This window comes from Colletotrichum higginsianum, chromosome 2, assembly GCF_001672515.1.
Source record: "Colletotrichum higginsianum IMI 349063 chromosome 2, whole genome shotgun sequence".
NCBI lineage: Eukaryota > Fungi > Ascomycota > Sordariomycetes > Glomerellales > Glomerellaceae > Colletotrichum > Colletotrichum higginsianum.
This window is the reverse complement of record NC_030955.1, coordinates 4,745,497-4,770,242: the sequence shown is the minus strand read 5'-3', so window position 1 is coordinate 4,770,242 and position 24,746 is coordinate 4,745,497. Positions and strand designations below refer to the sequence as shown.

The following is a 24,746-nucleotide window of genomic DNA, read 5'->3' as shown; positions in this document are numbered from 1 at the left end:
GAAATCTTTCCCGTATGACAGGCATTGATAGGACAGGTTCGCAGGCATGACATGACGGTCTCACAACCCCGCAGTCGGATCCCGACCCCCCGGGCTGCGCGGGGAAAGGCCTATGGAATCCGGGGATGACCCCCACACACGCACATACATACGCCTATGTATGCTGACGCCGGACTTACAAACGCCATGGGTGGGTGGACGCGGGTAAGTATACCCTTGCTCCGGGTATCTTTACGGCGGCAGTCGGTGAGTGTGGTTGGCGAGGGAGAAATCGAGAAGGTACAAAGTCTGCTAGATCTGGTCTCCGTGTTGGACTTTTGAGGTCATTCACGGTGCCTGATTATCTTGATTATAAGACTTTACTTACTGCTGATGACAATTTTATAGTGAAACCAACCCGACTCACCTAACCATGAAACCCAACAGTTCTTCCTGGCTCAGCAAGCCATTCTTAACATCGCTTCTGCTCGGTATAGGGGGGTTTCTCTACGGATAGTGAGCAAAAGTTCCCTTAAGCCCAGATCATCTGGCATGTTGGGAACTGCTCACTCACTCACAAAACTGCAACCAGTGATTCCGGAATCATCACCCCCAGCCTGGCGCTCAAATCCTTCTTGACGTACTTTGGCAACCCTGACGCTCCTCTGCGGGGGGCCATCGTCTCCGTCTACCAGGCCGGAGGTAGGGCCCGTTCTGTTGCATTACACATAACGGTGTGCCTGAAAGCTGACGAACCGGACACCAGCATGGCTCGGCAGCGCCTCGGTCGGCATCACCAGCGACAGGCTCGGCCGTAGGAAGGCCATTGCCTTTGGGTGCGTATGGGGTGTGGTTGGCGGGGCCTTGATGGCTGGCGCTGCCCATGTCGCTATGCGTGAGGATCTCGACTGTCCGGGACGACCCCAAGTGAAAACCATACTGACACGGAGGCAGTCATCGTGGGACGGCTCCTAGTTGGGTTTGCCGTTGGAACAATCACCGGCGTTGCTCCTGTGTTCGGGGCGGAGATCGCAAAGGCAAGTCTGCGCTTATACTTGTGACACTTAAGTGAGAGCGAACAGGAGAGAGATCCACACACACACAGAGAGAGAGAGATTAAAAGAGAAAGAGACCGAGAGCGAGTGAGAGAGAGAGAGACAAGTCTAACAAGCTTATCAAGACTCACGAGCGAGCCCGGATCACAGCCGTCAACCAGATGAGTAAGTCCAGTCTCTATGAGACCCCAAAGCCGGTTGATTAACGCCCACGCGCCCAGTGGTTGCTTGGGGCTTCTTCGTCGCCCTGTGGACCGGGGTGGGCGAGGGGAAGTGGCACAGCCCGAACCAGTGGCGCCTCGGCTTCGCGATCCAGAGCCTCCCCGCCCTGCTCCTCGGCGTCGGCGTCCTCCTCGTCGGCGAGTCGCCGCGGTGGCTCTGCCTCAAGGGCCGCCACGAGGAGGCCGAGAGGGCGTTCCGCCGCTACCATCACGACGGCTCCAACGACGACTGGTGCCGGGCCGAGTTCGCCGTCATCCGGGCCAGCATCGCCGAGGAGGAGGAGCTGCAGGCCCAAGGGCGGCGGCGGCTCTCGTGGGCCGACCTGTTCGCGACGCCGGCCTTCCGCAGGCGGCTCTTTGTCGGCTCCTTCGTGTGGGCCGCCGCCATGCTCTCGGGCATCTCGTTCGTGCAGTACTACCAGACGGCCATCTACGCCACGCTGCAGTTCGGCCAGGACCGGCAGCTCCTCGTCAGCGGCCTGTACGGCTCCGTCGGCCCCGTGGCCTGCTTCCTGTCCCTGTTCTTCGTCGACCGCGTCGGCCGCAGGACGATCCTCGTCGCCAGCTCGTCGCTCCTGGCCGTCTGCTACCTGACCATCACGGTCCTGGCCGCCGTGTATCCGGCGAAGCCGGGGCTTCCCACGAACGAGGCGGCCCAGCGCGGTCTGATCGCCTGCATCTTCGCCGTCTCGGCCACCTACTCCGCCCTCCTGGGCCCCATGACCTGGATCATACCGTAAGTCAGTCTGCTGGTGAGTGAGATGACGGTTGCGTCCTTGATTTTGTCTGATTCCCTCTCCCAGACCAGAAGTCTTCACCACCGAACTGCGGGCCAAAGCAAACGCCATCGTCCAGGTCATCCATTACTCCATCAGCCTGGTCATAACGCAATGCTCCCCCATTGCGCTTGATGCCGTCGGCTGGAAGTACTACGTAGGCAGCAGATCCGGTGCGGCTCCGAAATGATACGGTCCGAGTTCTGACGCCAGGTTTCCAGATTCTTTTCATCCTGACTAACACTTTCTGCGCCGTCGTATTTGCCTTCTTCTACCCCGAGACTCGAGGTGAATGCTGTCCCCCTCCCCCTCCCCAGACCTGGTCAAACATTGAACCCTAACGTGTCACAGGTAAATCGTTGGAAGAAATCGATGAGCTGTTCGGGGACGTCAGGATCGTCCACGACGTCGATGTGGCTGAAAAGGCCGGCTTTCAGGAAGTAGAAGCGCGACAGAGGCAATGACAAGACCATCCTTTGAGGTCAACAGTTCACAGAGCTACAGATGTCTCTTGAAAAGAATGTAGAGTCGTGGAGGGGACCGTCGCTGTTCGGGCACTCGACCGTAGCGACCCATAGCTCAAACAAGTTCAAACTTTGTTGAGGATTATATTGGTGTTCTCTTGTGATTAATATCAACCATGTTGATGTATGGGTTGTCGGATCCCAGGTACACGCAAATGACATCCATTTCACGGTGATGCTCGCTTTCGTTCTCTTCTCTCCCTGGCCGCTCGCCCCTTTTCATTTCTTTCTGACCGCTTCACTCTGTTGCTTGTTCGAACAGCCCGAAAACCACCTCAAGCAAGCCCCTTCTTAGTGTCTCGCACAGCAGCATACGGCGGTGGCTGGATGCCGGCAGCCTCCTCGCCGGTGGCGCCTCTCACCACTGCCGGCGCCGTACGTCTCGTCTCGACCCGCTCCGTCGCCGTCCGCCTCGGGGCCGTGCGGAACTCGGGATACTGGTGGCCGAGCCGCCTGCTGGCGGCGGAGATGATGGCGATGGTCCAGAGCCCCATGGTCAGGATGCTCAGCAGCATCCACATGGAGCACAGGTTCTTGACGGTCTCGGGCCAGGAGCTCAGCCACATGTGGTCGACGCAGACGAAGCCGACGGCCTGCATGATGATCCACATGAGGTAGTAGAAGAGGACGGTCCGGCCGACGTGGGCCGGGGGCGGGTTGATGCAGCGGTGGCGGACGAAGACGAGGAGGGTGGCGTTCTGGGAGACGGCGAGGATGACGGCGAGGGCCACGACGGCGTCGTGGCTGAGGTCGCCGGGCCGCATCTTGCTGAGGGCCGCCGCGAGCGTGCCGAAGGCGGTCATGGACAGGAGCACGAGCATGACGACGGTGCCCCTCGCCGAGTGGTAGAGGTTCGTCCTCCGGAGCCCCTGTTCCACCATCTCGAGGCTCGAGGCGGACCTGGCTTGCGGAGCGGTGCCGCTCGGCATATTTGGTGTGATTGTAAGGGAGTTGGACGTATGCGGTTTGGTATTGCGAGTTCATTAACTACCCGATCGGCTTCGAACGGGATGAAGAGTTGGTGGGAAGAGTGCGTCTTTCTGAGTAGTTGACTGGGAAGCGTGCCGTCGCCGGCGAGCTGCGGCGGAGGGTTCATCATCTTTTAAACACAATCTCAAATTACTCAATGGCCTGGCACTCTCTACCAACACGACAATGAGGCGTCGTGAGAGTTTCTCGTGATGAAGGAGACTTTGGTGGCGTGATGCGACGGCAATTACCCTGATAGCGATGAACGACGTGCGTCCGGAAAGGGGACTCTCAAATCTGCTCCACGCCCAATACGCAAAAGTGAAGAAAGCTCGCTGTCTGAAGCAGAAAGACATTGGGAATCGAGCGGTGCCGTCACTGCCACCGTCACCGTTGGAACTCCTTTTACAAACTTTTAAAGCTGAATATATTTGGCAGACAGACGGCTGGTAGCTTTGTTGCCTCAAAGATGCCCGAATGCGGGCTGAGGCTTGATCGGCTCCCATGGACAGACAACCTGGCTTCGTATGCTAGGATCCGGTAGTAAGTTGATGCCTTCCGGAGGCAGGGCCGTGATGGCTTCGGGCCCTCGCCGATGCTGTATGCCCTCTCACTGCGACAGGTCATCGCTGGCCGGGGGGTGCCGGGCAGACAATACGGATACTGGAAGACAGCTTCGAGCTCTCCTCTCCTCTGGCCCCCTCCACGGTTCCGCCGACGGCCCCAACACATGGTTCCAGTTTTCCAACAGCTCTCCAAACCCACAACGCTGCGCAGCCATGAGCTGTCAGTCTACCTGCACCCAACCCAACGCAGAGTATAACGTGACGCGACTTGGAAGAGAAAAGCCTCGACTGAGCGGTCGTTGGGCGTTCGGTCTCCGACCCGAACCCCACGCTCCCCCTCCCCGCCGATGCCTTGGTGTGTACGTATGTAGTGTATTGTACTTCACCGACATGCCTCCGTGCCCGGCATCGCCCAGCTCCGCGGCAAACAGGAGTCGAGTTCCAAGATGCTTGAGTGTACGAGCAGAATACCTGCATACGACACGTCTACGACAGAACGACCAAAGACGGCTCCCCCCCCCCCCCCCCCCCCTCCCCCGCTCCGGCGTACTATATAGTACATACCCCGCACAGGTACAGAGTACAGAGTACCGGGCCGTCTCTCATTTTGGCGGGAGTTGAAGCGTGGAAAGACGAAGGTTCAACGATGCGAGGCCTTGACTAATGCGCGCGCGCGCTGCAGCGCCGGGGTGTGTATGTGTGTGTGTGTGTGTGTGTGTGTGTGTGTGTGTGTGTGTGTGTGTGTGCCAATTGGTGGTTGGTGGTTTTGGCGGCGGTGGACTCGGGCTTGTGGAGACTTGGCTGAGTGAGCCCAGTAAGCCGTTCACGTCTTGGCCATGAACCTGGGAGTTTCCAATGGAGTGGACTGGACAGAGAGTAGTAGTGTTAGTTGGTGTTGTGTGCCCAGCTACCTAGCTTGGAGTCTTTCTGTGCCCGGTTTTGTGGTGAGCTTTTGACGGTGAGGAGGCAAACACCAAGTCCCAAGTCTTGCCCCCCAAGTCTTGCCCCGTACGCGTCCATGGTGGTTATCGAAGACCAAACTGTGGCAGACAGGCATCAGACATTCGGTTGGTCCTCCTCTCCTGTCGGTGCGGCTCGGCCAGTACAGGATGCAGTTCGAAATGGGTTGCGCCAAGTGAGCTCCCCCCCCAAAGATCAGATTGATGAGCTGTCCAAGCTGCACAGGCGGGCATTACTCAGGTACATGCTAGTGTACCTACTCTGTAACCTGCCCCCGAATACCTGTACATGTCATCTACGAAGACTCTGTCTGTACTGTACCTGCGGCCCATCCGGGTCCCAGTAATTCAGGTCCACCGGAGCGAGCCAGACTGGACCGACCATCCATTACCTGTAACTTATCACTGAGCAGTGGGTAGTGGGCACTTTGAACAGGAACATGCCCCCCCACCCCCCCTGTCAAGTCCCAGCTTCAGCAACCCCCCCCAGCAACAATTCCCCCCTCTCTTGTTGATGAGTGAGGCCCCTCCTGTCTCTTTGTGTGTGTGCCTGTGTCAATGACATCAGCGGGGTTTTGGGATGCCGTCACGGCCGGCCAGATGCCAAAGCTACCCCTCCATCATACCATTACCACCCGAAAGCCCCATCTCGTCTCCAGCAGAACCTTGAGCGACCAGATATTCAAAGCCTGCCTCTCTCCCTCTCTCGCAGATCATCTTCTTTTTCCGTTCTTCTTCTCTCCTCTCTACATAGTTCTCTCCAATAAGTTTGATACCCCAAAACCTTTGTAGACTCAACAACAACCACACCTTTTCCAAGCCACATCGACATCACCACCACCACCACCACCACCACCGCCCATCATGCCTCAGGAAATCCCCACCGCCTCCCGCCTCCTGGACCTCTTCAGCCTCAAGGGCAAGGTCGTCGTCGTCACCGGCGCCTCCGGCCCCCGCGGCATGGGCATTGAGGCCGCCCGCGGCTGCGCCGAGATGGGCGCCGACCTGGCCATCACCTACTCGTCCCGCAAGGAGGGCGCCGAGAAGAACGCCGCCGAGCTCGAGAAGGAGTACGGCGTCAAGGTCAAGATCTACAAGCTCAACGTGAGCGACTACAACGACGTCGAGAAGACCACCAAGCAGATCATTGCCGACTTTGGCAAGATTGATGCCTTTATCGCCAAGTAAGTTTTTGCTTGTATTTTGCTGCCTTTAACCCCTCATCATCATCATCATCATCATCAACACCACCTCCATCACCACCACGTATCGTCAGCTTCAATACTAACAAAACCCCCCCAGCGCTGGTGCCACTGCCGACAGCGGCGTCATCGACGGCTCCAAGGAGGCCTGGGACCACGTCATCCAGATCGACCTTAACGGCACCGCCTACTGCGCCAAGGCCGTCGGCGCCCACTTCCGCGAGCGCGGCACCGGCTCCTTCGTCATCACGGCCTCCATGTCCGGCCACATCGCCAACTACCCGCAGGAGCAGACCTCGTACAACGTCGCCAAGGCCGGCTGCATCCACATGGCCCGCTCGCTCGCCAACGAGTGGCGCGACTTCGCCCGCGTCAACTCCATCTCCCCCGGCTACATCGACACGGGCCTGTCCGACTTCGTCGCCAAGGAGACCCAGGAGCTGTGGAAGAGCATGATCCCCATGGGCCGCAACGGCGATGCCAAGGAGCTCAAGGGCGCCTACGTCTATCTTGTTTCTGACGCCAGCACCTACACCACCGGTGCCGACATCGTCATTGACGGCGGTTACACCTGCCGGTAGACGTCTCTCTCTCTCTCTTGTTCGGGACGTATTTGGGTGGAGCAATAGGACATGGGCGCAGCGTGGGCAAAGGCGCTGGATATGATGTTATGACTAGCCAGATGAATAATAGACAAAAGTAAAGTCACTTGAAATGGAGCACCAAAACGTGAAAAGGGCCGTAATGCTGGCTGTGCACAAGGAAGTGTAGCGTTGTCTTTCGCTTTTCCATGTGGAGGCCGCATTGAATATAGCCTACTTTACATGCCCATGCTATAAGAAATGAAAATAAAAACCCCAAACCATTCGTCCATCAATCAATATGAGAATTTCTACACATTGTCGCTTTGGTTATCTTGAGTACATGTTTTCACAAACTCTTCTGTGCTTCAGTGTGTTCACACGCTGCAACCAGACAGTTGAGAGGCCATGCTCAGAATGTCCCTCATGCCCAAGCTCGCGATCGAAAATGGTGATGTATAGGTGATGCTATGCCACTCAATGACTTCATCATTTATACCTATCTAACTAAGCCTTTCGTAGCGCGTATTATTGACACTCCACCTTTGGTGCTAATGGGTTTGTAACTTGGTACGAGCCATCAACCATCGTGATCCATCGTTCGTTCCACATTACCCAACTCCACCTGTGAAATCTCCACCATAGCTGCTCAACCTCGTACTCGCAGTCCAATTTTTTCCTTCCCGGCCCACCTCCTCATGCTTACACATCTCATGTTTCCGCGACCTCACACTCAAGAGGAACCCCCAGAAACGGGAACCAGGTCGATGGCGACAGAGACGCCGCCGCCGAGGTCGCCCGCGATGGTCCGCTTCGGCGTCCCCGCCGCCGTGTACAGGGACAGGCGGATCGACGGGCCCCGCTCGCCAGAAACCGTCTCGACGTGAAGGTGTCTCGGGTCGTCGAACTGGCGGACGGGCACGTCAAACGCCCACCGGCCGCCGTCGTCGCCCTCCCCGGCCCGGCCGTTGATCCCGGCGTACGCCCTCTTGAGCTCCTCCCGGTCCACGTCCACGGCCAGGGAGTGGACGCCGAGCGCGCCGCTCGGGTGCCTCGTGTTCTCCGCGACGTGGTTGGGCACGCGCAGCTCCCGCGGCGTCCGGTCGAAGCACCAAAACGGCAGCTCGCCCCTCTCCACCGCTCCGTCCGACCCAGCCCCGGCTCCGGCGCCGGCCGGGAGCGCCACGGCCCACTTCAGCTCCGTGCCGTCCGGTCGGATTCTTCCCCCCGGAACTGGGTCATCGTAGACGGCTACGGACTGGGCTTCGCGCACGTGCTCCTGGATTGCGGCGAAGCCGGATTCCTCCTTGAGAGAGTAGGCCCAGTCGATGACGGTGCCGTCCGGTTTCGGACCCCACTTGTGCTTCAGGCGCTCTTCCTTGCTGAGGCCCTCGACGAAGGAGATGAGCTCGAGGTAGGTGCCGTCGGCGAAGATGACGAGCTTGTTCTCGGTGCGGCCGTCGGCGTGGCGGCCTCCCGTGAGGATGGTGAACTCGGATGAGATCCAGGAGGGGAGGGAGGCGAGGACTTGGTGGGGGAGGAGGATGACGATGTGGTCGAGGAGGGGCGAGCTCGAGCTCTGGTCGTCCGACGGGGCCATTTTTTGTAAAAGATTGGTGGTGCTCGGTTTTTGATTATACAGGAGAGAGGCGTCGAGTTGTTGGCGATGAGTTCGTGAGGCTCTAGAGCATCTCCTGCACGTCAGAGCCCCCCCCTCGAGGCCACCGTCTGGTTATTTATTGTTGCGAACCCCTCGCGCGCCCCACTATGTCACCATTGCAGACAATCATTGCGAAGGGGGGAAGGGGGAAACTCGGAGGCATCAAGTCCGCTATCGGTCCTCTCACGAGTGAAAGCAAAAGCCCGATTCCGAGTCCTTTGTGAAGTTTAGACGTCTGTCACCTTTCTTTTTGATTTCCCCGGCAGGCAGAGTCTTCGGAAATGAAGGAGAGAATCCCGCGATCCAGACCAAATCGGCTGAGTTGATGACCTAATCAAAAGGGATCAGATAATTCTCCGCGTGGCTTGCGGAGAAGTTTGACCATCGCGGCGCCATCCTTGTTAATCTGCGAGCTTATCTCTCTCTCACAACCCTTTGGATACTTGAACGCCCTGGTTCTGTGTGCCCTCAGACATATCTCACTGACTCGCAACTACCTCAGCAAAGGCGTAGTCTTCTTCACGAGGAAGTTGCCAATTCTCTCATCAGGGCAGTGGGTGCACGATAAGGCAGACCAGAACGGCTCTATATGCGTTTGCGTTGATCGTCACAGGCAACATCCCGGGGGGGCTGCCGTAACGCGCGTCGACAGGACCCCGAATCGGATGCCCAAATGCCCCAAATGCCCGGAAAATGCCTCCAAGTCGGGAGTGAGATCTTGCACCGCGCCGTCGAGCTATCGGCTCCAGCATATTCTACCTCCGCTTGGCGGCCACCCCAAACCCCCCCAGAGAGACGGCGTCTCTTTGGCGTTTTCCTTGCTCGCTTTGCGTCGAAAGTTGGTTGTTGCTTGAGGAGGCTCTGTGGAACACCCCCCCCTGGCATGTTCCTGGACGTCCGCCAACCGATCTAGTGATCCGCGTTGGCACCGCCTCCGTTTGGCCTCGCCTCTGCCAGACGGATTTGACAAGCAGAGGAACCCCCGACAAATGGCTGCCATGGGCTGAGACGGCTCGAAGGGCCTGCCTGCTGTGTGACGCCGTGTCGGCTCACACAGGGCAAACACTCCTCCCACACACGCCCTTGGTGAGGTGACCCGAGCCTTCGGCCCGCGCGCCGTTTTCTCGTATCATGAATGCTCCTACACGCCTATCATCAACAAACCTACTTTCACAGAGGTCAGCCGTTTGCTCGCTGTGAAACGCACATCACCACACATCTTGAATAGCCTTGAGCAGCGGCCCCCCAAGGCTGCCGCCGTTTGCAAAGCCCGTTCACGGCACATTCTGAGCCAAGAACTCAAACATTCAATCGCAAACTGACGCAAGGGAACGCCCCGAGTCTCCGCCACCCGGTCAGCCCGAACCCCCTCCCCCGCTCCTCACCTCCACCCCGAGTCCGTGTGTCCTCCCCCCTCCTCTCCCCCGTTATTCCTTGACCTCCATGAGGCTTACCAGAGGCTCAGACGGAGCGGGGGGAGGCTCCAAAACTCCCCCATCTGGTGTTCGCACATGAAACTCCGGATGTCTGATGCAGGCAGGGCCCTCGTCCGACTAGGCTTCGTGGCGCTCACCGCATGAATCTCGTCGCACAGAAACGATCATCAGATGGCATAACGTTGTATCCCACAGCCCGCGTTTTTGTGTCCACTGTGGACACTGAGGCGAGAATGCCGCACTCGCGGGTTTGGCATCCCCCCACCGTATTCCTATGCCCCCTTTCTTCGTGTGCTGCTATTTCTCGTTATAGGTGGTAAGTGATGTAGCCAGTATCCCTTTTATGATCCCGGCCGCGCGGTGGGTTTTTCGATCGCTTCCCGTCAGTAGATATGTGATGCGGCTCCCCGCCGCTCTCGAGTTCAGATGGACCTTCTTGGCCTCTTCTCCTCCCAAGGGACTTGTCTCGCAACCAAAAGTACAGACCCCTTTTGTTGTTTGCTTTTTTGTCGTCATTCGCTTCTTGTCGTCGATCGCCTCTCTTTTCTATTCTTTGGATCGAATCCCTTCTTTTTCTTCCTCTTCTTCTTCTATCCCTTCTTGAACAACTTTGGGTTATCGACACATTCGTTTCTTCCAGTCGCTCAGGACATCGAACATGGCATCAAAGACATTTACACTTTTGGGTTTCGCGGCGGCGGCGGTCGCCAGGGTGCAGTTCTTGGCAAGTTGGACGATCCGCGCAACATGGGACGACTTTCTAACCTAACCCTTTTGCTGTTCAGGGAGTCGCGATATCTGGCGGAGACTTTGGTTGTGAGACGGATGTGAGTTCAACCATCATGATGATCATGAGGCCCCCTCCTGGAGAGCAATAACTAACTCAAAGTCAGGGAAGTTGTCCCCTGGGCAAGGTCCAGCTGCCTCTCAGCTCACTCGGAGGTGGTGACGGAGAAGGCCAGATGAACCATTTTGTTCAGACCAGCAAGCTCAACATGTTCCGACTGCGTAAAGACTCCCCTCGACACTCTTCTTTGCAGAGACGGTTGTGTTTTACCCCCCCCCCAGATCTCATGCTGACTTGACATCTCGCGATAGCCGTGAGTTGGCAGTTCCTCGTCAACAACCAACCCGGCGGACAGCTCGACGCCAACAACTTCGGCCGCTACGACCAGGTCATGCAGAAGTGCCTCGCGACGGGCGCCCACTGCATGGTCGACATCCACAACTTCGCGCGGTGGGACGGCGGCATCATCGGCCAGGGCGGACCGACCGACGACCAGTTCGTCTCGCTGTGGACGCAGCTCGCGCAGCGGTACAAGGCCGACGAGAGGGTCGTCTTCGAGCTCATGAACGAGCCGCACGACCTCGACGTCGCCCTCTGGGCCGCGACCTGCCAGAAGGCCGTCGCCGCCATCCGCCGCGCCGGCGCCGCGTCCCAGATGATCCTGCTGCCCGGCACCAACTTCAACTCGGCCGAGTTCTTCGTCAGCAGCGGCAGCGCCGACGCCCTCGCCGCCATCACGAACCCCGACGGCTCGACCGACAACCTCGTCCTCGACGTCCACAAGTACCTCGACGAGAACAACAGCGGCACCCACAAGCTGTGCACGACCGACAACGTTGAGAGCTTCAGGAAGGTGGCCGAGTTCCTCAGGTCCAAGGGCCGCAAGGGGCTGGTGAGCGAGACGGGCGCCTCGAACGATGCCTCGGTGAGTTTGAGTTTTTTTTTCCTATAATAATTTTTGGCCCTCCCTTTCTTCTACTTCTTCATCTTCTTCTTTTATTCTTGGTTCCTTCTACATTACTTATAATCAATCCGAGGGGCCCTGCGAACCAGAACTAACCGGACCATGTAAACAGTGCTTCACGAGCTTTTGCGCCCAAAACACCTTCATCAACCAGAACTCGGACGTCTTCATCGGTCTCGTCGGATGGGCCGCCGGCAGCTTCGACGCCAACTACGTCCTCAGCCTGACGCCCAAGAAATCCGGCAACGGGGGTTACGCCGACAACGACCTGATGAAGCAGTGCGTGCTCGACACGTGGGCGAACACGGAGCAGAACGTGTCGGCCCCGGCCAGGTCCGCGTCCCAGTCTCAGTCTCAGCCCGCCGTTTCCGCGATGCCCACCAAGGCGTCGAGCTCCGCGCCCACTGCGATCCCGGTCACGGCGCCCGCGAGGAGCAGCGAGGAACAGGGCATCGCTCCCCCGACGACCATCGTCAGCATGCCGAGCACGCTGCTGGTAGACCCGTCCACGCCGACGCCGCCGACGCCAACCGGTCCACGGAGAAACGGGACGACGACCACGCGCCCGCCCTCCGTTCCAACGGCTGCGGGGTCGCGGATGGAGATGGGCGGCACCTTTTTGGGTCTTGGTCTAGTGCTCGCCCTGCTTCTGTGAGGTGAACCGGTATATGTAAACTTATGATGTTAAGAACAGCGTGCAAGCAATCAAAGAACCTCAAGAGGCGAATTGGACACAGTCTGCGTATCAATCTGTGCAGGCGATCAACTGCCTACTAAAGTCGCTTCAATGTCTAGGCAGAAAAAAAAGCAATCATCAGGTCAAAACCATAGATTCAAGCCTGAAATTTCTGATGAACATACGTCATATGATAGTGTATGTTAGTCCTTCATCGGAGTAGGAGAGGCGGATAGTATGCAATGCTCCGGCCAGCTCATGGACACTTATGGGGTTATTCCCTCTTTCTCTAATCAACACAGCGGGAGATTTATTCTATGATCGCGGGTACGTAGTCTTTTGTTGTTTTAATCACATCGTTCTAATTGCAACATTTCTCAAAGTTGACGCCGAAACTATTACCAACAATTCGTCAAGATCAACAATGGCCACGACCACCGGTCTTCACCGTTGGCCACTACTGAGATACCCGTCTCATTACTAGACTTGGAAGCATTGCAACGATGAAGACGATTCGGTCACCCAAAGAACAATAACAGCAAAAAGACTAGAAGACAGCCCGTGATCTCGGTCACTCACGGCTGTTGTTTTTACTAATATTGCCCCAACCCCGAACAATACCTCTCACCCCGTGGCGGCCTCCTGACGCAAAACTCGTCGTAGAAAGAGTTTCTGGCCTGCAATGTTCTTCTCGTACGCAACACCGCCCTCGTACAAGTCGAAGTGCCCGCCTTCGACCCTCAAGCACTCTCCTAGAGGTGCCCGCCTCACGCATTCTTCGGCAGCGTCCAACGACGCCTCGTGGTCCCATGTCGGCAGAACGATCAGGTACGGGCGCGTGCTCTTGTGGACCTGAAGCAGCGGCCGAGACATCATGATGTTCAGCAGGGAGCGCCCGGCGATGATGTTGGGCCACTCCTCGCCGTGCCTGGGCGTCAAGCGGGCCCAGCCCTCCGCCGCCTCTTTCGAGGCCATGACCGCCGTGGTCGAGCCGTCGCTGACCAGGTCCACGTACCGCGGCTCCCTGGCGCCCAGTAAGTACGCCCCCACGATGTCGGCGACGGCCGCGGCGGCCAGCCTCAGGGACCGGCCCAGGGGCATCTTCATCGCGCCGGCGCGCCCGTCCACGAGGGGACACTGCGCGATGCCCGCCGCCAGCCCGTGGTCCTCGGCCACCAGGGCCGTGGTGTGCATGCCGCCGAAGCTGCTGCCCCACGCGACGAGGCGGGCGGCGTCGACCCAGCCGCCCTGCTCGGGCTCGCGCGCCCAGCGCACGACGTCCCGGAAGTCCTGGAGCTGGCGCCGCACGTCGAGCACGTTCCGCGGCGTGCCCTCGCTCTCCCCGAAGCCGACGTAGTCGAACGTGACGGCGGCGTAGCCCTCCGAGGTGAACTCGCTCGCGAACGGGGACAGGCCGGCCGCCTTGATGGCCCCGATGCCGTGCGCCATCACGACGGTCGGCATCGGCCGTTTGACCCCGTCGGGCTTGTAGATGGAGATTGCAATCTTGCACCCGTCGCGGCTTGATGGGATGAAGGCGTCTTCTATGGTGTATCCCATGTTTTGGCGATGAGCTGTGACAAACGAGGCCTCGTGTAAGTGCCAGTTATGACTGTGGGAGTGAGTGGTGAGCCTTCACTTCAGTAGTTCAACACGGAAGTCGGGCGTCATCAGAAAAGATGTGCAACTGTATCCTTTTTTTCCCCCTCAAAAATCCTGGAATAGTGTCTCAGACACACCGGTATCTATTTACACGGAGAGAGGGGGGGGAGGGGGGCCTGGGCCGCGGTCCTTGGTGCGGAGATGCCACCGAGTGACGACGCTATCCTGAACTTTCGTCTACACAGTATGGTGCATTTGCGGGGAAACATCAGACGGGCAACAAACACACTTGGCCGCCGGGTCAGCATTTCATCCGCCCATCTGACGCTGACGTGATACATAAGCTGGACAGTCAAACATCTTGCCGCGCGCCCCAGCATTGCTGACATCGGACCCTACGGAGACCTGCCTTGGACTTTGACCTTTTCCCCCCTTCTGCCAGTCCACTCCGCGCGATGTCTTCTCCGCCAAGTATGCTGTCCAGTAGCGTGTCCGGGAGGCACGAGGAGCTGTTCCGGGCTTTGAGATCCTTCCGGGCCCTGGAGGCGTTGGCCCGGCGGGGCTGGCCCCGGTTCATTTTGTCCCTCTTGCTGGGCATGGCAGCCATCAGGCGGGCGAGCAGCTTGCTGAGCCTCGCCGCTCTCAACAACTTCACCCGAGACAAGTACGACTGGAGGCGGGAGCTGGTGGTCGTCACCGGCGGTTCCGGCGGCCTCGGCGATGGACTTGTCCGGAAGCTGGCAAAGAACTGCGTCAAGGTGATCAGTCTCGACATCGTTCCGCCGAGGGACCCGCTGCGTGAGTCTGGGCCTACGTTCCCCTGCCTCCTCCCACACAATCCATCATTAACCACGAAAGCAGCGTCGAACGCGTACTTTTACAAAACAGACATCACAAGCTCCACGTCCGTCAAGGAAGCCGCAGACCAAATCCGCCGGGACCATGGCGAGCCAACGGTGCTCGTCAACAACGCGGCAGTCATGCCGATAGCGTCCATCCTCGACGAGACCGAGGAGCAGATCCGTCGCGTGTTTGACGTCAACATCGTGGCCAGCTTCCTGCTGATCAAGGAGTTCATCCCCTCCATGATCAGGAACAACCACGGCCATGTCGTCAACATTGCGAGCATGGCAAGCTTCGTCACCGGCGCGAACAACGTGGACTACGCGTGTTCCAAGGCCGGCACCCTGGCCCTGCACGAGGGCTTGACGCAGGAGTTGCGCCATCGCTACAGGGCGCCCAAAGTCCGCACGAGGTGAGGCGAATGCCGAACATCCCCTCAGTCGCGGAACTGTCCTCCAAAAGAAAAAACACAAAAAAGCAAGACTAACTTGTGCAACCCCTTGACCAGCATTGTCCACCCAACCTACATCAGAACAGCCCTGATCGAGAAGGTTCACGCCGCGGGGCCCTTCAAGTCGCAACTACTGGAGCCCGAACCTGTCGTGGATGCCATTTTCAAACAGATCATGTCTGGGCGCAGCGGCCATGTGTATCTGCCGGAGAAGCACCGTAGGGTTGTCGGGTTGCGAGGCTGGCCCTTTTGGGCTCAGGAGGCGCTGAGAAACGCGCAGAAGGATGTTCTTTTGTATTAGTTGTGGTCTCGGTGTGTTTCCCTTTCTCAATGCGAAAGAGGACTTCAGGAAAGTAGGGATAGAGGTGGAAACTCTACCTCGAGCGTGGCATTGCCACATCTTGCGGCGCGTCTGGGTGCATGAATGTTATGTGGTATTATTACAAAAAACAACTCGGACTTCTCAAACACAATGTCTCTAAATGTTTGCGGCACTGCAAATTTCAAACTGTCAAAGGTGGATGGATATTAGTCCCCCTCCCCCCCAGCGCTGCAACCTCAATGACCGACACCTTGCGCAGCGGCCTCGTTCCGCATCTGCATGGTGGACTTGTACGTCTTGAACTTCCTGGCCGGAACGCCCTTCTTGAACATCTCATCGAGCTCTTCGTACGAGCGGCCGCCGGTCTCGGGCTGGAAGTACCAGAGGTAGAGCAGCGAGAAGAAGCACAGCCCGCCAAAGATGAAGGCGGTCTTGGCGCCCAGGTTGGCCTTGTCCGGGTTGAACATGTAAGGGATCACAAACTGCCACATGACGTTGATCGAGTTCTGCGACGCGTACCCGATGGCGACGGTCTTGGCCCGGAGCCGCGATGTCGAGGTTTCGGCAAGGAGAGAGAAGGCGGTCGACCCGATGGAGACGTTGTACCACCAGCTGTAGATGAGAATGAAAGCCACGGTTCCCTTTATCATGGGTTGGGTGGTGCCTGTCCCTAGCCCTCCCGTGATGAGGAGGAACGCCGTGAGGATGCCCAGGCCATAGAACGTGAGGTTTCTCCGGCCTACTCTGTCAATGACAGCGGCAGCCATCAGGTTGCCGACAATGGAGAGAACGGGTTGGGCAATCTGAAGCTGGTAGCTCATTGAGGTAGAGTAGCCAGCGAGTTGAAGGTAATAAGTGAAGTAACCGGCAACCTGCGCAGGGGTTAGTTAGTACTAGTTAGAACGTGCAGGTGGCCGCAGGTGGCCACAGGTTGAACAGAATCGGCTGTACTTACCCATGCGATGCCGCTGAAAGCCTGGATGATCAAGGGCATGATGCTGATGATTGTTCGTCGCAGGTTGGACTTTTTGAAGCACTCTACATATGTGACGCCTTCCGTCTCCTCGCGGACCTCTTCCAACGTGCGTTCGATGAGAGCAAGCTTCGCCCGTCCTTCATTGCCGGTGTGGCCAAGTCTGCCTAGGCTCTTGAGGGCCTCTTCTTTCTTTCCCTTTGAGACGAGCCACCACGGGGACCTAGGTAAAGGATTAGCTTAGTGTGACCTATGGAGACCAAATGAAGAGGTAAAAAAAAAAAAAACCCTTACTCGGGCATGAATGGCCAGAGAATGGCCGCAACTCCTGCAAACCCGAACTGACAGCAGAAGACCGTACGGTACGCCCAGCGAGACTGGACCGTCCCCGTGTAGTTGATGACGATGAAAGCGACCAGGGGGCCGATGCCGTACGCTACGCCAACGCCGCAGGTGAAGATGCCGCGCAGAGCCAAGGGGGTGATCTCGCCGATGTAAGAGACCATGATCGTGCCGACAGCGCCAACCATGAAACCATTAAGCAATTTTCCTATAAAAAAAATGGCATTGGTGGTGGCAATGAACTCAATGGCAACGGCGACGAAGGATATGAGAAGGGCGAGGGCGAGGACCTTTTTTCTCCCGATCCAGTCCGCCAACTCGGCCGAGGCAATAGACGAGATGACGGCGCTTATGTGATCAAAGTCAGTCTTGAGAACTGTTTATTTTCTAAAGGAAGGAAGGATCTGTCTCTCGTGACTCACGTTGCAACGGGGGCGCCGCTGAAGGAAGATTGCCACACGGCCGGGAGCACGTAGTCGCCCTCGAAAGCGTATCCAAAGTCCTTGCGGAACTCGGGGATGCCGACGACGGCCCCCGCCGCCTGGACGTCGAAGCTGAGGAGGATGATGGTCCAGCAGGCGTAGACGCACCAGGCGGACGCCCACGGGTAGCGGACGAAAGACTTCCAGATGCCCAGCTCGTGGTCTTCAAAGTCGGCCGCCTGGGCCAGCTGGGAGTCGGCGCTCAGTTCGAGGTGCTTGGCGTTGGAGTCGACTTTTTCGGCTTCATAGCCGTCGTGGTGGGTAGCCATTGCGAATGATGAGGCTGGTAGCAAGAACTCACAACAGAAACTGACGTTGTTGTTGAACTTGCTGGTGATGTTCGACAGCTGGCCGGTGCTATCTTGATTTGGAAGAGCGTCGACTGTGGGCTGCAACAGACATTTATTAATACACTACGTGAATCGGCCAACAAGCCGCGACGCTGCGTTACCCCAAGATCATGACGAAATAGAGTTTCTGGGGGAGGGACTTTAGCCAGATAGTCTGGGGGAGGGTCACCCATCACGGCGGCACTTCTTCCCAGGAACCGTTCAGCGGCGGCAACCCTGTCCCCACGGGGAACTGAGATCAGGCGGTGGGCCCCGGACAAGGAGTGCCCAAGATGTGTCAATCACTCAATATCCCGAGTCGGAACCCCAAGGCTCTGAACTCCTCTTTCGGTATGGGTCGACTTGGGCATGAGGAGGGGAGGGGAGGGGGTTCCGCGTTCCGGTGGGTGCTTCGCATTTCCTATTCTGGATGATCCCACCTCGCTTCAAAACAGACCAGGTGCCCTTTTGGTTTCCCCCATAAAGTTGTCGATCTACACTTGTACATCCCGGTACGTTTTGCAACTCGCCAAAAGGCCCCAGGAGCCTCTGATTGCCTGTTCAGGAGACGAGAAGCGATTCAGTTTGGATATTCTCTACATTTAGCGCCAATATTAAGTTTCGGCGTACTAAACGAACGAGTCCCCGCGCATCTTGATACGACCATCAAGTCAACAACGACACGACCGGCAACGTAAAAGACAGAACCAACACCTAACAGCAGACTGTAATCATCCAGCCAAGTGTCATCAGACCAAGAATCCAAGTATCAAGCCAATAGAGCAGCGGATATCAATCCAAGTCGATCCCGACTACCTCCGAGCAATAAATCACCGCGTGGAGGAAGAGCCAGACATCCTCACATACGCCCCTCCCCCCCCCCCCCCCCCCCCCCCAGCCCGCCCCAAATGGCACCTTTACAACCGCAATTCAGAGGGACGGCGTCCCTCACTCAGTTCCCGTCGAAGCCGCGGGTCTTCATCTTGACGGATATCACCAACGAACCCGACGATGCCGAGTCGTTCTGCCGATACCTCACCTACTCCAACCAGTTCCGCACCGAGGGCGTAGTCGCCGTCACGTCGACATGGCTCAAGAACAAGGTGGCACCCCAGAACCTCCACGGAATCGTTGACGCGTACGAGAAGGTCGTCGACAACATCAACGCCCACACCCACCCGGGCTTCCCCTACCCCTCGGCGCAGAGCGTGCGGGATCTGATCAAGTCTGGACCCCCGGTGAGTCATTTCGTGTTTACCCCCGTGTGTGCGCGCGCGGCGGTTCCACCGCAACAGGGCCTTACTGAATGACGGGCTTCTTCTTATCACAGGTCTACGGCATGGAGGCAGTCGGCGACGACATCCCACTCAGCGAAGGGGGCGAATTGCTCCTCGAGCGGCTCACCGCGCCCGAGGAGGATCCGCTCTGGGTTCTCGTGTGGGGCGGCGTCAACGTGCTCGCCCAGGTCCTGCACAAGACCCGAGACCGGCCGGACGCGGCCAAGCTGCGCGAGAAGCTGCGCGTCTACACCATCTCCGACCAGGACGACTGCGGAGGCTGGATCCGGCAACAGTGGCCCGACATCTTTTACATCTGCTCCGTCCACGGCTGGAACCAGTACCAGTGCGCCGCGTGGACCGGGATCTCGGCTCCTTGCTCCGGCGACGTCGGAGGACCGGACGGCTCCAAGGTGACGCACGAATGGGTCAAGGAAAACGTTCAAGTCGGCCCCCTGGGGGCTGCGTACCCCGATTTTGAGTTCATCATCGAGGGCGACACGCCGACGTTCCTCTACCTTGTCCAAAATGGCCTCGGCGTCCCGGAAGAGCCGCTCTACGGATCTTGGGGAGGCCGGTACATCCCGGCCAACGTGAGCCCAAAGGGCCTGTCTTCCAGGGGGCACTTTGCCGATGCCATCGACACCGTCATCGGCGTGGACGGCAAGCCTCACAGGTCCAGCCAGGCCACCATCTGGCGCTGGAGGAACGCGTTCCAGGACGATTTTGCCGCGCGCATGCAATGGACTTTGACGTCGGATTTCAGCAAGGCCAACCACCACCCCGTCGTCTCGGTCAACGGCGACTCCGGCTTGGCGCCGATCCGCGTCGAGGCTGACGCCGGGGGCGTCGTCTCTCTCGATGCGTCCAAAAGCTACGATCCCGACGGCGACAAGCTCAGCTTCAAGTGGTACCAGTACCGCGAGCCCAGTTCGCTGCAGACGTACCATGGCCTCGAGGTGTCCGACGTGGAGATCAAGCCCTCCAACGACGACGGCAGCAAGGTAGAGGTGAAGATTGCCCCTGCGGACAAGTCCTGCATTGTGTTCAGGGAGAAGATCCCTCTCGAGCGCGGCCTCCCTCTCCACGTGATCCTCGAAGTCAAGGACAACGGCACGCCTTCTCTGACGAGCTATCGCAGAGTGATTATTCAACCCGTGGATAGGGACTTTGGGTTAAGGAGATAGCCGGGTCAAAAATATTAGGACACATTCCCTCATTCGTTCATGAGAGATGATTTCTTGCAATGCGCCTATGCGCACATGGGGATGCACTAACAAATGTTTGAAATACCCCGTGTGCCGCACTCCAACATGGTGAGGCTGATGCTGCAGAATGTCCTAATCATCCTCCATCCGTGAGAATGTACACCCCGATCGGCAGTGGGACGGCATACCCCGGCCGATTCGCTGCTCCACGAGGTGCCGAGGCCCCCGGATGGGAGGGATCCACTTTCCCCGTTGGAGGTCCGTCTCGTGTTTGAAGCTCCGCCGGCTTTAGGTTTCAGCCAATCCCACTCTAGCGTCTGCGCCCCCCGCCACGCCACCCCAGGTACCACATCTAGGCACCCTAGACTTCAGACTGCTGTCCCTTGGGTAAAGGGCCTTAAATTGCGTCTTGGGACATCTTTCTCTCCCCTTGTTTGCTTCAACCTCCACCCTCCTCGCCCCAGACTAACCGTCTACATCCCGCACTTCGCTAGCTCGCTACTGCGCGTGTCCACGTCCAGGATGGTGCGCTTCAACACGGATACGGATCTCCCTGATCTTACCGGCAAGGTCATTCTCGTCACCGGGGGCAACGTCGGCCTCGGCAAGGAGACCATCACCCAGTTCAGCAAACACAACCCTGCCCACATCTACCTCGCCGCCAGGAACGAGTCCAAGGCCCTGGCCGCCATCCAAGACATCAAAAAGACGGTGCCCAATGCCGCCCCCATCACCTTCCTCGAGGTCGACCTGACGTCGTTCGAGAGCGTCAAACGCGCCGCCAGCGAGTTCCGGTCCAAGTCCGAGACCCTGCACATCCTCGTCAACAACGCGGGCATCATGGCCTGGCCGCCCGGCACCACCAAGGAGGGCTACGAGATCCAGTTCGGCACAAACCACATGGGCCACGCCCTCTTGACCAAGCTGCTGCTGCCCACCCTGCAGCACACCGCCAAGACCGGCCCGGACAAGGATGTGCGCATCATCTCGCTTTCCTCCATGGCCGAGAGCTGGGTCCCCAGCGACCTCTACAACTTCGCCGACATCAAGACCGACATGGCATCGGCCGGGACCTGGGCCCGCTACGGCGCCTCCAAGGTCGCCAACATCCACCATGCCAAAGCGCTCGCCAAGCGGTACCCCGAGATCCGCTGCGTGGCCGTCCACCCGGGCGCCGTGAGCACGAACCTTGTCAGCGGTCCCGCCGCCAGCTGGCCCATCATCAAGCCCCTCATCGGCTTCGCCTCGTGGCTCGCCTTCTCGTCCGTGTCCGACGGCGCCAAGAACCAGATCTGGGCCTCGGTCAGCCCAGACGCTGAAACCGGCGTCTTCTACTGGCCGGTGGGTGTCAAGGGAAGGGACTCCAAGCACGCAAAGGACGAGGAGCTGGGCGAGAAGCTGTGGGAGTGGACTGAGAAGGAGCTGGAAGCGTATGCTTGACACTGTCTGGGTAGCAGGTGCAGCGTAGCGAAGACCACAAGGGGTATGGATGTACAGTACTTCTTTCCATGTCAAAACAATTAGCATCATGATCGTTTCAAATAGATGGATGAAGATTTTTTTTTCCTGATTTTTTGGGCATGTTTTCTCGAACAACATTTCTTGAATTCAGGCAGAACATAATGAGCAATACCTGGGCATCCAGCTTGTTCAACACAATTGCAGAACAATCATGCAGCATCCGAATCAATTCGTGATTCGGCGATTCAGTCATCAACCAACCATCGCACTGGAGCTTACCAATGGCTCGTGCGGTAATAAGCTACGCATGGTTTCCCCAGCTGAGGGCAATAATGTTAAACACTGCTGATATCCCCTGTACCAAGCAGCAACCTCGGGTTTGATTTATCGGACCTGATTGATCCGTAAAGGTAAACCCAAAATGAGACGAACGGGTCCCAGAACGCCAGTACATGAAAGCGTGACGTATAGACTGTCAAGTTGATCCCGTCGCGATCTCCATCATTTAAATAACAACGTGGAGCAATCTGAAAGAGAAGAAAGCCAAAGCTGGTCTGCCTTGATCACACAAGGGTTATACCCGAGATTGACGAACCGGGATTACGGGTCTAACAACGGACGAGATCTACCGCAGCAGCCAACAGCTTTGTAAGCGATCGACTTGATCTGAACGTCAGCAAGCTGAGGGGAACAAATGATAGGAAGGAACCTGGCCGCTGACAGTCCGGCGCTGTTCGACAGAGCCTGACCTAGAGACAAGATCACGGGCATTGGCTGTCACTTTCTTCAACGCTTCAGGCTTTTTGGCCACGAAACCTAAAAGGAAAATTTAGTCTTCTTTGATAGGGGAAAAAGACAACGGCGGAAGCTGTTTTAAACCAGAACTTTTCGACTCACAAAATTCAATCGAGTTTGATAACAACACGGGAGTCTTCGTTCATCAGCCCGCATGACTTATGGGTGAGTCGTGGCTTTAACCGTCCAAATCTGCTGCTCTCGTTAGGCTGCCGAGTCCACTGCCTGTTTTGACCAGTAACCCAAATGGGTTGGAAACCATCCTTAGCGGATGCTTAGTTCCGGTGGACGTCGATTATATCACATCTCAGGGAGTCTGGCTGCCCGTCTTACTGTACTTTGTTGGACCGACGACGGACGGACTTTTACTAATCGATTACTGCACCCAATGACCCAGACCAACCACTGCATGCTCTCCTACACCATCACGCGTTTCGGGTCCGAAAACAAGGTTGCTCGATACTGATTTTAGCAAGTGCTGACAGTCTCAAGCTCACATTACACATCACATATGTTTGTCATCTTGGACAATACTACCCCGTCTCTCTATGTCGTGTGGGCTTAACACTTTACCTTCTACATCTGGACACAAATTGATTAGCACGTCTTAGTTCTCTACTCTCACTTTCTGTCTAGCCGGATTTGCGATCGGACCGGTTCACCAGGAATATATATCGGATGAGGTTTCGACTTCTATGCCAACGAAGTACTTAAAGTAGTTTCATTTGGAACTTACTACCCATCTAGGCATTCCCACCCACTCACAATACCATATCATTCAACTGCTACGTGCATTGTTTCAATCTCTTGCAGGTTACATCTTTTTTGGAAAAAAAGTTCTCGACTTGTCAAAAATGACTTACCAAAAGATTCTTCTCCTCGGAGTATGACGCTTACCCTGCCTTGATCTTGGACTCATTTCAAACAGCTAAACACCCCCTTCTTAGTCTACCGGAAGCCTCGGCACCAAGGTTCTCGAGGCTCTTATTGCCAACGGTAGCTTTGAGGTTGCTGTGCTTCTTCGCAAAGCCCTCCCGGAGACCCCATCGGGTGTCAAGGCGACCGTGGTGGATTTCGACTCTGCCGATGCCTTAACCGCCTCCATGAGGGGACAAGACGTCGTCATCGATGCAACTGCGGCAGCGGACCCCCAGGTATCCATACGCCTGATGGATGCCGCGGCCAGCGCCGGCGTCAAGCGCTTCATCCCCTCCGAGTTCGGCATCGACCACACAAATCGCAAAGTACGGTCGCTGCCGGTGTTCCAAGGAAAGGACGCCGCAATGCATCATCTTCAGAAGCTTGCGGGCGATGGCAGGCTCTCCTTCACAGCGATCTCGAACTTCGCCTTCTTGGACTGGGGTCTCTGGACGGGCTTCTTGAACATCGATTTGGCGAACAAAAAAGTGGACCTGATGAACGACGGCAGCGTCCCGATGTATTGCACCGTCCTTTCCTCTGTGGCAACCGCAGTTGTCACCTCCATCCTCAAGTCGGAAGAGACCAAGAACCGCGTCTGTTACATCTACAACATCCACAAGAGCCAGGCGGAGATAGCGGCTTTGGCGCAGGAAGCCTTGGGTGCTGAGGGTTGGCAGACGACGAGCACGGATATGCACAAGGCTTTCGAGAATGCTCGCGCGGAGTGGTCTGCCGGCCACATCTCTCCCCAAGTCGCCGGCGACATAATTCGCTACGCGGCCTCGACTCCAGGCTTTGTCGAGAAACTCGAGCACGATGACAACGATCTTCTCAACGTCAGTCCTCTGACCGACGAAGAGGTGAAGCAGATCATCAAGGAAGTCTATCTGCAGGTCAAGGCGACCTGACTAGCTTATCTGGGATCTGTGTCATGTCAGGGGTCTGCTCATTGAATAGCCTAAGTATATCGGGAACTCTATGTGTATCTTTGTAACTCTACCTCCTCCGCCTGGAATACTGTTGCAACCATGATCATTGGCCCTATAACCAATAGTTTATGACCTTACTTTGTCTTTGAACATTGGTGTTCAAGCTCGGGTACAATCAATATCTATTTCGCTCTAATTCTTTCCATTGGTCTCTGCAGTTTGAAGTGTTCTGTCAGGACTAAGTTAGCCACTTGATCTTGACCATCCGACCCTGGTTACGAACAAGCCCCTCCCATAGCTTTAGGACTCCGCTCTCAGGTACGAGTTACTGGATCTGGAACGGGGAAACTAATTCAAAGGATCTTATCCAAGATACAAGGTCAGGGATACCCGTCGTATAGTGTCAGGACCGGAGGGGCTACCCGTAGATGACTGGCACCGTTCCCTCATTTCGGG

The 24,746-nt window shown here is 57.1% G+C and overlaps 11 protein-coding genes across 11 annotated transcripts; 7 read left to right on the top strand and 4 right to left on the bottom strand.

The window, feature by feature from the left end:
- Positions 1-412: 412 nt before the first annotated feature.
- Positions 413-2,495, top strand: CH63R_03140 (Sugar transporter; the record flags this gene model as incomplete). Its single annotated transcript, XM_018298115.1, has 7 exons — positions 413-495; positions 572-681; positions 746-906; positions 1,160-1,199; positions 1,256-1,991; positions 2,059-2,204; positions 2,383-2,495. 7 exons carry the CDS (start codon positions 413-415, stop codon positions 2,493-2,495), a joined length of 1,389 nt encoding a protein of 462 aa, XP_018162931.1.
- Positions 2,496-2,830: 335 nt separating this feature from the next.
- On the bottom strand, positions 2,831-3,484 carry CH63R_03139 (uncharacterized protein; the record flags this gene model as incomplete). The annotated part of the gene is made up of 1 exon (XM_018298114.1): positions 2,831-3,484. One exon carries the CDS (start codon positions 3,482-3,484, stop codon positions 2,831-2,833), a length of 654 nt encoding a protein of 217 aa, XP_018162930.1.
- A 2,429-nt stretch (positions 3,485-5,913) lies between these two features.
- Positions 5,914-6,832, top strand: CH63R_03138 (short chain dehydrogenase; the record flags this gene model as incomplete). Its single annotated transcript, XM_018298113.1, has 2 exons — positions 5,914-6,233; positions 6,352-6,832. 2 exons carry the CDS (start codon positions 5,914-5,916, stop codon positions 6,830-6,832), a joined length of 801 nt encoding a protein of 266 aa, XP_018162929.1.
- A 733-nt stretch (positions 6,833-7,565) lies between these two features.
- Positions 7,566-8,432, bottom strand: CH63R_03137 (glyoxalase; the record flags this gene model as incomplete). Its single annotated transcript, XM_018298112.1, has 1 exon — positions 7,566-8,432. The coding sequence occupies one exon, from the start codon at positions 8,430-8,432 to the stop codon at positions 7,566-7,568; it is 867 nt and encodes a 288-aa protein (XP_018162928.1).
- A 2,243-nt stretch (positions 8,433-10,675) lies between these two features.
- On the top strand, positions 10,676-12,334 carry CH63R_03136 (cellulase; the record flags this gene model as incomplete). The annotated part of the gene is made up of 4 exons (XM_018298111.1): positions 10,676-10,744; positions 10,822-10,936; positions 11,027-11,640; positions 11,792-12,334. The coding sequence occupies 4 exons, from the start codon at positions 10,676-10,678 to the stop codon at positions 12,332-12,334; spliced, it is 1,341 nt and encodes a 446-aa protein (XP_018162927.1).
- A 645-nt stretch (positions 12,335-12,979) lies between these two features.
- On the bottom strand, positions 12,980-13,915 carry CH63R_03135 (Alpha beta hydrolase; the record flags this gene model as incomplete). Its single annotated transcript, XM_018298110.1, has 1 exon — positions 12,980-13,915. The coding sequence occupies one exon, from the start codon at positions 13,913-13,915 to the stop codon at positions 12,980-12,982; it is 936 nt and encodes a 311-aa protein (XP_018162926.1).
- Positions 13,916-14,412: 497 nt separating this feature from the next.
- CH63R_03134 (short chain dehydrogenase) lies at positions 14,413-15,552 on the top strand (the record flags this gene model as incomplete). Its single annotated transcript, XM_018298109.1, has 3 exons — positions 14,413-14,755; positions 14,819-15,212; positions 15,309-15,552. 3 exons carry the CDS (start codon positions 14,413-14,415, stop codon positions 15,550-15,552), a joined length of 981 nt encoding a protein of 326 aa, XP_018162925.1.
- A 257-nt stretch (positions 15,553-15,809) lies between these two features.
- On the bottom strand, positions 15,810-17,639 carry CH63R_03133 (Maltose permease MAL31; the record flags this gene model as incomplete). The annotated part of the gene is made up of 4 exons (XM_018298108.1): positions 15,810-16,445; positions 16,529-16,769; positions 16,841-17,236; positions 17,311-17,639. The coding sequence occupies 4 exons, from the start codon at positions 17,637-17,639 to the stop codon at positions 15,810-15,812; spliced, it is 1,602 nt and encodes a 533-aa protein (XP_018162924.1).
- A 968-nt stretch (positions 17,640-18,607) lies between these two features.
- Positions 18,608-20,163, top strand: CH63R_03132 (Cellulose-binding protein; the record flags this gene model as incomplete). Its single annotated transcript, XM_018298107.1, has 2 exons — positions 18,608-18,937; positions 19,030-20,163. 2 exons carry the CDS (start codon positions 18,608-18,610, stop codon positions 20,161-20,163), a joined length of 1,464 nt encoding a protein of 487 aa, XP_018162923.1.
- A 543-nt stretch (positions 20,164-20,706) lies between these two features.
- On the top strand, positions 20,707-21,624 carry CH63R_03131 (Retinol dehydrogenase; the record flags this gene model as incomplete). Its single annotated transcript, XM_018298106.1, has 1 exon — positions 20,707-21,624. The coding sequence occupies one exon, from the start codon at positions 20,707-20,709 to the stop codon at positions 21,622-21,624; it is 918 nt and encodes a 305-aa protein (XP_018162922.1).
- A 1,670-nt stretch (positions 21,625-23,294) lies between these two features.
- On the top strand, positions 23,295-24,269 carry CH63R_03130 (Isoflavone reductase; the record flags this gene model as incomplete). Its single annotated transcript, XM_018298105.1, has 2 exons — positions 23,295-23,324; positions 23,388-24,269. The coding sequence occupies 2 exons, from the start codon at positions 23,295-23,297 to the stop codon at positions 24,267-24,269; spliced, it is 912 nt and encodes a 303-aa protein (XP_018162921.1).
- Positions 24,270-24,746: the final 477 nt, after the last annotated feature.